Source organism: Bufo bufo, chromosome 2 (assembly GCF_905171765.1).
Source record: "Bufo bufo chromosome 2, aBufBuf1.1, whole genome shotgun sequence".
Lineage (NCBI taxonomy): Eukaryota > Metazoa > Chordata > Amphibia > Anura > Bufonidae > Bufo > Bufo bufo.
In genome coordinates, this window is record NC_053390.1 from 318,837,383 (window position 1) to 318,851,585 (window position 14,203).

The 14,203-nt window shown below is 47.0% G+C and overlaps 1 protein-coding gene across 4 annotated transcripts in view; it reads left to right on the forward strand.

The window, feature by feature from the left end:
• The window catches only part of LOC120989087 (contactin-associated protein-like 4), a 434,442-nt gene that overhangs the window by 379,365 nt on the left and 40,874 nt on the right, over window positions 1-14,203 (forward strand). Inside the window, exon 19 of one of the 4 annotated variants that reach the window (XM_040416967.1) lies at window positions 5,453-5,476. The exons of the other annotated variants lie outside the window; for them this stretch is intronic. Within the exon in view, the coding sequence (XP_040272901.1) occupies window positions 5,453-5,476 (24 nt within the window). The remainder of the gene's footprint in view (window positions 1-5,452; window positions 5,477-14,203) is intronic. 4 annotated transcript variants of the gene reach the window in all.

Consider the following 14,203-nt stretch of genomic DNA (forward strand, 5'->3'; position numbering starts at 1 on the left):
CTGCATTCAGTTAGATGGGCAGAGATGTAATACCAGACACAGTGCTAATTTGAATGTGTTCTAAGCTGTGTATTAGGTTAACGTTCTTTATTCATTCAATTATGAGGTAAAGTAGAAGAAACTTGAATTGCTGCAGATATATTTGAAATGACTAGACTATTTTAACTTAAAGGAGTTGTCCCACGAAAAATATTCTACAGTTTTCAAACCAGCACCTGGATCTGAATATAATTGCATATAATTAAAAATTTTGTACAGTCACCGAGTTACTCAATACAATCTATCTGTATAGCGCCACCTGCTGTTTGTTCTTTTTCTTATTTCTTTATCCTGCTCACTGAGATGGCCGCACATGCTCAGTTTCATCCTTCAACTGCCTCCTAAGCTATGATAGGGAGGAGGTACATAAGAAAGACATGTCTTCTGAGAAAGGACACTCCCCTTGAGCTGCCAGCTTGACATAAATCTAGCAAAGCAATGAATGTGGAGAGCTCTGGATCCATGTGAAGTACAGGGTTGGTTCTAGCTTTGTTACAGAGAAATTGTCATGTACTATATGATGTCTGATTTTCATTTCTAACATTAATCATGGGACAACCCCTTTAACAGGGAATTGCAAGCCGTGTCAGTGTCTGTAAAGTGATTTTTCTAGTACACAAAATCATATGATCACAGCAGCATCTGCAGTCTAACTGTCTCTGCAGTAAAAGAATAAGGGTATGGCCACAGAGTCAGATTTCTGCATGCAGTTTTGGAAGCCAAAATCAATAATGGATTATGAAAGAAGAGAAAATGTAAAGGGCAGATATTATAAATATATATGTATATACACTGCTCAAAAAAATAAAGGCAACACAAAAATAACACATCCTAGATCTGAATTAATTAAATATTCTTCTGAAATACTTTGTTCTTTACATAGTTGAATGTGCTGACAACAAAATCACCCAAAAATTAAAAAATGCAAATCAAACCCATGGAGGTCTGGATTTGGAGTCACACTCAAAATTAATATGGAAAAACACACTACAGGCTGATCCAACTTTGATGTAATGTCCTTAAAACAAGTCAAAATGAGGCTCAGTAGTGTGTGCGGCCTCCACGTGCCTGTATGACCTCCCTACAACGCCTGTGCATGCTCCTGATGAGGTGGCGGACGGTCTCCTGAGGGATCTCCTCCCAGACCTGGACTAAAGCATCTGCCAACTCCTGGACAGTCTGTGGTGCAACGTGACGTTGGTGGATAGAGCGAGACATGATGTCCCAGATGTGCTCAATTGGATTCAGGTCTGGGGAACGGGCGGGCCAGTCCATAGCATCAATGCCTTCGTCTTGCAGGAACTGCTGACACACTCCAGCCACATGAGGTCTAGCATTGTCTTGCATTAGGAGGAACCCAGGGCCAACCGCACCAGCATATGGTCTCACAAGGGGTCTGAGGATCTCATCTTGGTACCTAATGGCAGTCAGGCTACCTCTGGCAAGCACATGGAGGGCTGTGCGGCCCTCCAAAGAAATGCCACCCCACACCATTACTGACCCAATGCCAAACCGGTCATGCTGGAGGATGTTGCAGGCAGCAGAACGTACTCCACGGCGTCTCCAGACTCTGTCACGTCTGTCACATGTGCTCAGTGTGAACCTGCATTCATCTGTGAAGAGCTCAGGGCGCCAGTGGCGAATTTGCCAATCTTGGTGTTCTCTGGCAAATGCCAAACGTCCTGCACGGTGTTGGGCTGTAAGCACAACCCCGACCTGTGGACGTCGGGCCCTCATATCACCCTCATGGAGTCTGTTTCTGACCGTTTGAGCAGACACATGCACATTTGTGGCCTGCTGGAGGTCATTTTGCAGGGCTCTGGCAGTGCTCCTCCTGTTCCTCCTTGCACAAAGGCGGAGGTAGCGGTCCTGCTGCTGGGTTGTTGCCCTCCTACGGCCTCCTCCACGTCTCCTGATGTACTGGCCTGTCTCCTGGTAGCGCCTCCATGCTCTGGACACTACGCTGACAGACACAGCAAACCTTCTTGCCACAGCTCGCATTGATGTGCCATCCTGGATAAGCTGCACTACCTGAACCACTTGTGTGGGTTGTAGACTCTGTCTCATGCTACCACTAGGGTGAAAGCACCGCCAGCATTCAAAAGTGACCAAAACATCAGCCAGGAAGCATAGGAACTGAGAAGTGGTCTGTGGTCACCACCTGCAGAACCACTCCTTTATTGGGGGTGTCTTGCTAATTGCCTATAATTTCCACCTGTTGTCTATCCCATTTGCACAACAGCATGTGAAATTGATTGTCACTCAGTGTTGCTTCCTAAGTGGACAGTTTGATTTCACAGAAGTGTGATTGACTTGGAGTTACATTGTGTTGTTTAAGTGTTCCCTTTATTTTTTAGAGCAGTGTATATATATATATACACACACAGTGGATATAAAAAGTCTACACACCCCTGTTAAAATGTCAGGTTTCTGTGCTGTAAAAAAATGAGACAAGGATAAAGCATTTCAGAACTTTTCCACCTTTAATGTGACCTATAAACTGTACCACTCAATTGAAAAAAGGGAAGGGAAGAAAAAAAAAAAAAATGTGGTTGCATAATGGGAATGTAGCTGTGTTAATAATTAAGCAATTACATTTGAAATTATGTCAAATAGGAGTCAGCATTAACCTGCCATCATGTAAAGTGCCTCTGATTAACCCCAAATAAAGTTCAGCTGCTCCAGTTGGTCTTTCCTGAAATTTTCTTAGTCGCATCCCACAGCAAAAGCCATGGTCCACTTCCAAATAGAGTTGAGCGGACACCTGGATGTTCGGGTTCGACGGGTTCGGCTGAACTTCACAAAAAAGTTCGAGTTCGAGACCCGAACTTGACCCCGAATCCCCTTGAAGTCAATGGGGACCCAAATTTTTGAGCACTAAAATGGCTCTAAGAAAGTCATGCAAAGGGCTAGAGGGCTTCAAATGGCAGCAAAATGAGGCTAAGAGCATGGCAAGTGCTCTGCAAACAAATGTGGATATGGAAATGACTTAAAATAACATAAAATACATAGCAAATAAAATTTTATGGAAAGGGCTAGAGGGCTGCAAATGGCATCAAAATGTGGTTAAATGTGGATAGGGAAATTACTTTAAATAACATAAAATACATAAAAATAAAAAATAATAATCATGATCTAGGAGGACGAGGTCCATATGGAGTAGGAGGTTGAGCAGGCGGTGGATGTGGCGGTGTAGATGGAAGCGGCAGTGGAGGAGGAGGAGGAGGCAGCCAACACTGGTTTTTGGCTTTAATTTATTTTATTTTTTTTAAATTAGGGTACACCCCAAAACATTGGGAAAGTGGATTGGTTGTCGTGGGCCAGTTGAATGGCCCCCAAGGTCTCCCGATCTGACCCCCTTAGACTTTTATCTTTGGGGTCATCTGAAGGCAATTGTCTATGCTGTGAAGATACGAGATGTGCAGCACCTGAAACTACGGATACTGGAAGCCTGTGCTAGCATTTCTCCTGCGGTGTTGCTATCAGTGTGTGAAGAATGGGAGAAGAGGGTTGCATTGACAATCCAACACATTGGGCAGCACATTGAACACATTTTATAAGTGGTCAGAAACTTGTAAATAACTCATGAAAGAATAAAGTTACGTTAAAACCAAGCACACCATTGTTTTTCTTGTGAAATTCCCAATAAGTTTGATGCGTCACATGACCCTCTTCCTATTGAAAAAAACAAAAGTTGGATTCAAAATGGCCGACTTCAAAATGGCCGCCATGGTCACCACCCATCTTGAAAAGTTTCCCCCCTCACATATACTAATGTGCCACAAACAGGAAGTTAATATCACCAACCATTCCCATTTTATTAAGGTGTATCCATATAAATGGCCCACCCTGTATATTATAACATTGTACAAGGAAGGCAATACATTAGAATATACATTAAGCTAAAATGTAACCTTTAATAATGTTACTATGAGGGTCCATTCACACGTTCGTAAGTGTTTTGCGGATCTGCAAAACATGGACAGCGGCAATGTGCATTCCGCAATTTGCGGACCGCACATCGCCGGCACTAGAATAGAAAATGCCTAATCTTGTCTGCAATTGCGGACAATAATAGAACATGTTATTTTTTTGGGCGGAAACGGAAGCACGGATGAGGAAGTGCGGATCCGCAAATGCAGATGCAGACAGCACATTCCGGCCCCATTGAAAATGAATGGGTCTGCACCCGTTCTGCAAGATTGCGGAACGGATGCGGACCCATTTTGCGGACGTGTGAATGAAAAAGATATCCCTCAAAATGAAAATAAATGTAAATATTAAAGTTAAGCAAAAAGCATAGATGTGGTAGGCAATAACAAGTGCTCGGCGGCACCAAATCAGAAACCATATGTCCTACCACAATCCGGGGGGTTCCAGTGCACATTCATGAATCCCGGAGGGAAAGCAAAAAACATATATCCCTGGGCTAGATGATAATGTGGTATTGAAGGACAGGGTGGGCAAAGAACTGTCCCTAATATTGCCCTACAGGGCGGTGCTATTCTAGCCCTGATAGTCTAACCACAGACCACCCGCCCTGATAAGAGCGACCCCGTCTGGAACCTTACCCTAATGTTCCTAGTAAGCCCCTAGCGCCTAGGCCCCTGACTTCTAGGTGTTCATTATATAGATCTGTGTGTTTTTGACTCATTATAAAAGTATATTATAAGTATATCGCACCCCTCTGTGTATCACACCTATCAATAGCACACCTATACCAGTCCTTAAAAAGACTTTTGTGGCCCTATTAGCTAGCGTTTGGTGTCCCTAACTCCACACAGCAACCTCTCCCTACACTGGCAATACTCTGAATGTAAAATGGCGGCCAGATCAGGTTTATTAATAAGGTAGGGGGTATGTCCATGTGCTGAAACATCTCAATTGGCTGTCCTGTACCACCTGATGGATGTGTCATGGGTCAAAGTTCTTCACAATGTAAAAGAATATGGCAGGCGCAAATATCTCCATATGTTCGCATGTTCGGCGAATAGCGAACACGCAAATTTCGCCGTGAAATGACCGCCGGGCGAACCGCAAGGCCATCTCTAGCCAACACAGTTTTTTATATTTTCATTTTTTTTAATTTTTTTTATTATGGTACACACCAAAAGAGTGGGAAGTATCAAAAATGCAACAATGAGCAATTACGCTGTATTATAACAATGGCTGGGTAAGGCTGGTATACATGTCTATTCTGCACAAGGTACATACAAGTCCTGTGAGATCCATGCCTGGTTCATTTTAATGAACGTGAGCTTGTCCACATTGGCTGTGGACAGGGCTGTCTTTAATATTGATTGGACCCTGGGCAAAAATTTACTTGGGCCCCCTGGATCCCGCCTTCCCACACCTTAGCAGGCAATCACGCCCTCCACCACAACACACACAAAAAAATCCACACATCTGGTAGAGTCCAGTGATATAAATACTTCCAGTTCTGAAGACTCCAGCGGCTCAGGATCAGTGCTTTAGGCAGCTGGGCTAGGGCTGGAAGTGGGCACCGCTCTGCAGGAAGGAGACCGGGGCTCGGCTCACCCTAGTGTTACAGTGCACCCCAGCACCCCACAGTATGCAGTATAGCACCCTATAGTATACAGCAACCCACAGTATGCAGTATAGCACCCTATAGTATACAGCACCACACATTATGCAGTATAGCACCCCACACTATACAGTACCCCACAGTATATAGTAGAGCAGTATAGCAGCCCACAGTATACAGTACCCCACAGTATACAACACCTCACAGTATACAGTAGAGCAGTATAGCACCTCACCGTATACAGCACCCCAAACTATACACGATACAGCACCCCACACTATACAGCCCCCACACTATACAGTACAGCAGTATAGCACTCCACACTATACAGCACCCACAGTATACAGCCACCCACAGTATACAGTACAGCAGTATAGCACTCCACAATATACAGCACCCACAGTATACAGCCCCCCCACAGTATACAGGCCCCCCCACAGTATACAGGCCCCCCACAGTATACAGGCCCCCACACAGTATACAGGCCCCCACACAGTATACAGCCCCCCCACATAGTATACAGGCCCCCACACAGTATACAGCCCACCTCCCACACAGTATACAGCCCCCCACACAGTATACAGCCCCCCCAGTCTACAGGCCTCCCCACAGTATACAGGCCCCCCACAGTATACAGGCCCCCCACACAGTTTACAGCCCCCCACAGTATACAGCCCCACACAGTATACAGGCCCCCCACAGTATACAGCCCCCCCACAGTATACAGGCCCCCCACAGTATACAACCCCCCCACAGTCAGTATACAGGCCCCCCACAGTATACAGCCCCCCACAGTATACAGCACCCCACTATACAGTAGTTTACAGTATATTAGCATAACAGCCCCTGTCACCTTTTTCTGATGTAATCTTCACACAAAAAGCTCCACAGTTAAGGCAAACTTCTCCTGCAACACTCCTGATAGGACCTGTGATGACCTCATAGCCATGTGACCAGTAATACTGCTAGGTTACTGGTCACATGGTGATGATGTCATCTAAGGTCCTAGATCGCACTCACAGCTCTCACAGACACAGTTTGCTGGCTGGAGTGCCGGCAGGCATGGCATGGCAGCACCCCCTGTGTAGCTGACAGCCTGACACCCGGGGCAGTGGCTAGCAGGGCTCAAGAAGCAGCTGCCTTGGGCCCCCCAGGAGCAACTGGGCCCGGGGCAGCTGCCCCTTTTGCCCCTTGGTAAAGACGGCCCTGGCTGTGGACAGGCGGCTGCGCTTGTCAGTGATGAAGCCCCCTGCCGTGTTAAAGACACGTTCAGACGATACACTGACTGCAGGGCAGGCCAGCACCTCCAAGGCGTAAAAGGCAAGATCAAGCCATGTGCCCAATTTGGAGACCCAGAAGTTGAAGGGGGCAGACCCATCATTCAGTACGTGTAGGCGTGTGCACACATACTGCTCCACACATACTGCTCGCACAGTCTGGCCAGCATGTGCAAGGTGGAGTTCCACCTTGTGGACACGTCGCATATGAAGCAGAGAGCGGGAAGGCTGAAGTAACGCTGCAGCGCTGACAGGTGAGCAGCAGCAGGATGACAACACCCAAAGTGCTGCACTTTCTGCAGCAGCTCTGACATATCGGGGTCATTTTTAAGGAACCTCTGCACCACCAAATTCAGCACATGCGCCAGGCAAGGGATGTGCATCAAACCAGCTAGTCCCAGAGCTACTACGAGATTTCACCCATTATCGCACACCACCATGCCGGGTTTGAGACTCACTGACACCAACCACTCATCGGTCTGTTGTTTAATGCCCGTCCACAGCTACTGCGCGGTGTGGGGTTCGTCCCCAAACAGATGAGTTTTAAAACTGCCTGCTGTCGTTTACCCCTGGCTGTGCTGAAGTTGGTGGTGAAGGTGTTACGCTGACCGGATGAGAAGGCGGTAGAGGATGAGTAAGCGGAGTAGGAGGAGGAAGCAACAGGAGGCAAAGAGAAACGCCCTGCAATCCTCGGTGGTGGAAGGACATGTGCCAAACTGCTATCCGCCTCAGGCCCAGCCACCACTGCATTTACAGTAGGTGAACCCGATTTTGTGTCAATCTCGCTGTATTTCTCGGCGAGATTGAGCACATACGAGCCCCATCGCGGGAGCCAGCGCCGAGCTGGATTGCCGCGATGGAGACAGAGCCGTCATAGAAGCGACGGGAGATCCGACTTGGATTCCCGCCAATTCTACACGTGTGCGGCGTTTGTTATGAATCCTGAGGGGGAAGTCCCCGCCGGATTTTAAATAAAAATCCGGCCTGGGTCCCGCCCTCAGGAGCATACCGGGCCCTTAGGTCTGTTATGGGTTGTAAGGAGAGCCCCCCCTACGCCGAAAAAAACGGCGTAGGGGGTCCCCCTACAATCCATACCAGACCCGTATCCAAAGCACGCTACCCGGCCAGCCAGGAAGGGAGTGGGGACGAGCGAGCGCCCCCCCCCCCCCTCCTGAGCCGTACCAGGCTGCATGCCCTCAACATGGGGGGTTGGGTGCTCTGGGGCAGGGGGCGCACTGCGGCCCCCCCACCTCAGAGCACCCTGTCCCCATGTTGATGAGGACAGGGCCCCTTCCCGACAACCCTGGCCGTTGGTTGTCGGGGTATGACGTCTCGCGAGACGAAGAATCGGGGTGCGCCGAGTCTCGCGAGACGAAGAACCGGGGTGCGCCGAGTCAACAACAGAGAGAGGCGAAAATAGAAGGAGAACCCCGAAGACAGAAGACAGAAGGAGACAACAAGACAGAAGGAGAAGACAGAAGGAGACAACAAGACAGAAGGAGAAGACAGAAGGAGAACCCCGGAGAGTTGAGAAGACCCCCCCGGATAGCGGAGAAGACAGAAGGAGAACCCCGGAGACAGAAGACAGAAGGAGAGAACAAGACAGAAGGAGAAGACAGAAGGAGAAGACAGAAGGAGAACCCCGGAGAGTTGAGAAGACCCCCCGGATAGCGGAGAAGACCCGTCGGGATATCGGAAGAAGAAGAGCCCCCCCCTGGTAAAAGAGCTAATAAAGAAGACAGGGGGCGGCCTCCGGAGCAGAAAAATAAAATATTTTAATACACTGTGTGGTTTATTTGTGTTTTTACCACTTTTCTTGCAGGTGAATGGGTAGGGGTACGATGTACCCCATACTCATTCACTTAGGGTGGGGGGCCGGTATCTGGGGGCCCCCTTATTAAAGGGGGCTCCCAGATTCCGATAAGCCTCCCGCCCGCATACCCTGACAACCAACGGCCAGGGTTGTCGGGAAGGGGCCCTGTCCTCATCAACATGGGGACAGGGTGCTCTGAGGTGGGGGGGCCGCAGTGCGCCCCCTGCCCCAGAGCACCCAACCCCCCATGTTGAGGGCATGCAGCCTGGTACGGCTCAGGAGGGGGGGGGGGGGGGGGCGCTCGCTCGTCCCCACTCCCTTCCTGGCTGGCCGGGTAGCGTGCTTTGGATACGGGTCTGGTATGGATTGTAGGGGGACCCCCTACGCCGTTTTTTTCGGCGTAGGGGGGGCTCTCCTTACAACCCATAACAGACCTAAGGGCCCGGTATGCTCCTGAGGGCGGGACCCAGGCTGGATTTTTATTTAAAATCCGGCGGGGACTTCCCCCTCAGGATTCATAACAAACGCCGCACACGTGTAGAATTGGCGGGAATCCAAGTCGGATCTCCCGTCGCTTCTATGACGCACTTGCTGGGATGTGCTGTCACTATCCCAGTGAGTGCGAGATCTCGGCACCATGTCGCCGAGTATCAGCGCGACGCTGTCGTGCTAAAAACACAATGTCAGAAACACCTACTGTACCCAGTGTGCTGTTATGGAGATATAACGTCCCTGACCGTGCATACTGGTCCACGTATCTGTAGTTAGGTGGACCTTGCCACAGATGGCGTTGCGCAATGCACACCCTTTGTCCCCAATTTTTTCCCCGCTTGGTTGTGCAGGGAAGGGATGGCTCACCTGAAAAAGTAGTGGCGGCTGAGCACGACGTACTGTGGGACAGCCACCGCCATAAGGCTTTTAAAACTCTCTGTCTCCACCAGACGGAATGACAGCATTTCAAAGGCCAGTCATTTTGAAATGCTGGCATTCAGGGCCAGGGATCGTGGGTGGGTAGGGGGGTACTTCCTCTTTCACTCCAGTGTTTGGGAGATTGAGAGTTGAACGCTTCCATGGGACATTGTGGAGATGCTTCGTGACCCAGGTGGTGGCGTTGCTGGCATATCCTCTGTTTGCGGGGTGGCAGGTGCCTCTGTCATTCCAGAGGTGGATGAAGAGGCCGAGACTGCAGCAGAAGAGGAAGCAGGAGGAGCCAGAGACCTTTCTTTGTTTTTGAGGTGTCTACTCCACTGCAGCTCGTGCTTTGCACTTAGATGCCTGGTCATGCAGGTTGTGCTCAGGTTGAGAACGTTTATGCCTCACTTCAGGCTCTGATTGCACAGCGTGCAAACCACTTGTGTCTTGTCGTCAACACATTGTCTGAAGAACTCCCACGCCAGAGAACTCCTTGGAGCTGGCTTTGGTGTGCTCGGTCCGTTGCTGTAGTGGGCAGTAGCAGGCGTACTGTCTAGGGGACGGCCGCTCCTCTTTTGCACCCTGCTCCCTCTTCTGCTGTGCTGGTGGCCCCTGTGGAACCAACGCCTCTTCCTCCGAACTACACAGGTCACTCTCATGACCTTAATTCCATGTGGGGTCGAGGACCTCATCGTCCTCCACATTATCTTTCACCCAGTCTTCAGCCCTGCCCTCATTGTCGGTCTGCACACTGCAGAAAGCTACAGCAGTTGGCACCTGTGTTTCGTCATCATCCGAGATGTGCTGCGGTGGTCCTCCCATGTACTCATCCTGAAGCATAAGTGGTTGGGCATCTGTGCAGGGCTATGTGAATGGCCCTGGGAAACCCTGCTAGCAGAGTCATCAAAAAGCATAAGAGACTGCTCCATGACTTGGGGCTCAGACTGCTTGGCTGATTTGCAAGGGAGTGAGGTGAAGGACTGATGGACATGGGCTGCAGGTGCCAACTTTGATCTTTCAGCAGGAAACTGGGTGGGAGACTGGAGGCACTATCAGCCACCCAATCTACTATTGCCTGTACTTGTTCTGGCCTCACCATTCCTAGAGCCGCCTTCGGCCGTACCAAATAGCACTGAAGGTTCTGTCGCATACTCGCACCTGAGGAAGGTGTTTCACTTGTGCGTGTAGGGCCACGTCCCTTATTTGACGCTCTCCTCATTATTTGCGTTCACCCACCAAACTAACAGATGGTTTTTGTCAGGCGACAATGTAACTGCCAATAGTCAACAATTAAGTTCACTGAGAGTAAGGCAGTGCCAGTGTCATAAAGAGGAAAAATTTCTTGAGGTCACACAACAGTATGACAGGCGAATTTTATACAATTACTTCACGGTCCCCAAATTTTTTAATTTGTCAACCAGCAATGTAACTGCAGTATTGACTGATTGTGTTTGACTGTCACAAATGCAACAAAGGCTGCAAATGTATTATCTTGCACAAAATGGGTGTTTTTTAAATACCAGAATATAACAGCACTGTCTAACGCTTGAATTTCACTGTGACAAATGCAGCAAAGGCACCAGATGTAGGATATTGCAAAAAATTGGTGTTTTTTTAAAACCCAGAATATATTTGCACTATTTCAAGCTTGTATTTCACTGTGACAAATGCAGCAAAGGCCCCAGATGTAGGGTCTTGCAAAAAAATGAGTGTTTTTTGAAAACCCAAAATATAATTGCAGTATTTCAAGCTTGTATTTCACTGTAACAAATGCAGCAAAGGCCGCAGATGTTTTATCTTGCCCAAAATGAGTGTTTTTTTTTATATCAAAATATAACCGCGGTATATCACGCTTGTATTGGACTGTCAGAAATGCAGCAAAGCCCCCAGATGTAGGATATTGCAAAAAATTTATTTTTTTTTAAACCCACAATATAATTCCAGTATTTCAAGCATGTATTTCACTGTGAAAAATGCAGCAAAGGCCCCACATGTAGGGTCTTGCAAAAGATGGGTGTTTTTTTAAAACCAGAATATAATTGCAGTATTTCAAGCTTGTATTTCACTGTGACAAATGCAAATATGCTTTGCTGGTGCACTAAACTTGCATAAAATGGCTGCCGATGCCCACCTAACTAGCAGACGGATAAAAGTTATTTTTCTGTGTCACTGGGCTCAGATCAGGGTAAAAAAATTGTGCACTGCACCCACAAAATAAAATCGCTGAAGATCGCTGAGTTAACAATCACTTCTGATAACTGATTCTTTCCTATTCTCTCCCTCACAGCAGCAGCAGCATCCTATCCCTACACTAATAAGAGCAGAGTGACGTGCAGCGCTACGTGACTCCAGCTTATATAGAGGCTGGGTCACATGCTGCACTGGCCAATCACAGCGACGCCATTAGTAGGCATGGCTGTGATGGCTTCTAAGGGCACACGAGTTAAACGCTTGTTGATGGCTACTCTACAGCCTTTCAAAAAGTGCCATTAACTCGCCGAACACCGAACCCGAACCGTAACTTTTACTGAAAAGTTTGGGTTTGGTCCAAAAATCCTAAAGTTCGGTACGAACCCGAACTTTTCAGTTCGGGTTCGCTCAACCCTACTTCCAAAGCATCAGAGGGATCTCATTGTTAAAAGGTATCAGTCAGGAGAAGGGTACAAAAGATTTTCCAAGGCATTAGATATACCATGGAACACAGTGAAGACAGTCATCATCAAGTGGAGAAAATATGGCACAACAGTGACATTACCAAGAACTGAACATCCCTCCAAAATTGATGAAAAGACGAGAAGGAAACTGGTCTGGGAGGCTACTAAGAGGCAATATTAAAGGAGGTGCAAGAATATCTGGCAAGTACTGGCTGTGTGGTACATGTGACAACAATCTCCCGTATTCTTCATATGTCTGGGCTATGGGGTAGAGTGGCAAGACGAAAGACCTTTCTTAAGAAAAACATCCAAGCCAGGCTACATTTTGCAAAAACACATCTGAAGTCTCCCTAAAGCATGTGGGCAAAGGTGTTATGGTCTGATGAAACCAAGGTTGAACTTTTTGGCCATAATTCCAAAAGATATGTTTGGCGCAAAAACAACACTGCACATCACAAAAAGAACAGCATACCCACAGTGAAGCATGGTGGTGGCAGCATCATGCTTTGGGGCTGTTTTTCTTCAGCTGGAACTGGGGCCTTAGTTAAGCTAGAGGGAATTATAAACCGTTCCAAATACCAGTCAATATTGGCACAAAACCTTCTGCTAGAAAGCTGAACATAAAGAAGAACTTCATCTTTCAGCATGACAACGACCCAAAGCATACATCCAAACCAACAAAGGAATGGCTTCACCATAAGAAGATTAAAGTTTTGGAATGGCCCAGCCAGAGCCCAGACCTGAATCCGATTGAAAATCTGTGGGGTGATCTGAAGAGGGCTGTGCACAGGAGATGCCCTCGCAATCTGATAGATTTGGAGTGTTTTTGCAAAGTTATATCTTACTGCACATTTATTACAATGAATGGTTTCTGAAATTTAAACAGGAAGTAAAGTTAGACAAGAGTAACCCAAGAAAACAAGCAGAACATATTTTAAAGAATCATTGTAATTATTTAAATTATATTTTTTTTTAAAACAAATGCCATTGTTTCCATGCTGTTATGCTCCAGCCTTGTAGATGTATTAATTTATTTTGTAATCCAAGTAGGAGGATAATCTGTATGACTGGGTGACAGAAAACACAACCATATGGGAACTAATATTATTGACAATGGCATCGGTAACTTCCTATCTTGGTCCAGGGAGGCACTTAAGCTTGCATATCAGTAGTGCACATGAATATTCAGGAACATGGTCAATTTTTTATATTTTTAGCCATTCAAATGCTATATTTCAGCAGAAAGACATGCAGCATAATAGTCTTCATAAGGCTTATTTGAAATTTGCATTTACTGATCCGGCAGGCTGTTCTGGCCGGGAGCAGCTTGCTGTATCCAGCATTGCCAGGCGCTACCAGAATGTCATTCGGCCCCTTTAACTATAATGGGGTCTGGCAGTAATCCAGCCGCGAACCATCAAATATGCAGAAATTCGGCTGGACAAATACCGCTGCATACAGCAGTTATTGCCTGGAGAATTCTTTGCCAGAACAGCCTGCTGGAACAGGCTGTCGGCAGTGTGAAACAAGCCTATTTTAATATCAGTCTTTTTATATTATTGTTGATCAGTTTTAGTTCATGCCTCTTTTCAGAACTGCTCGTAAACCCACTGGTAATTTAAAAACTCTCTTCACATGCCTGGTTAATTCATTCAGTCAATAATTCAAAACCTGTTCATGTGTTTTTAGGGTGATATTTCATATTTAAAATAAAAACAACAACATTTATGGTAAGAAATATCACAGGTCTTCTATGAAGTCAAACAGAAAGATAGTATTTAAATTACATTAACAATGATCCTTTAACCCCTTCAAGACTAAGCCAGTTTTCACCATAAGGATCAGGTCACATTGTGCAAATCTGAAATTTTTCACTTTCTGTGGTAATAACACTTTTACTTATCCTAGAATTTCTCAGATTGTTTTCTCGTGATACATTGTACTTCATGTTAGTGGTAAATTT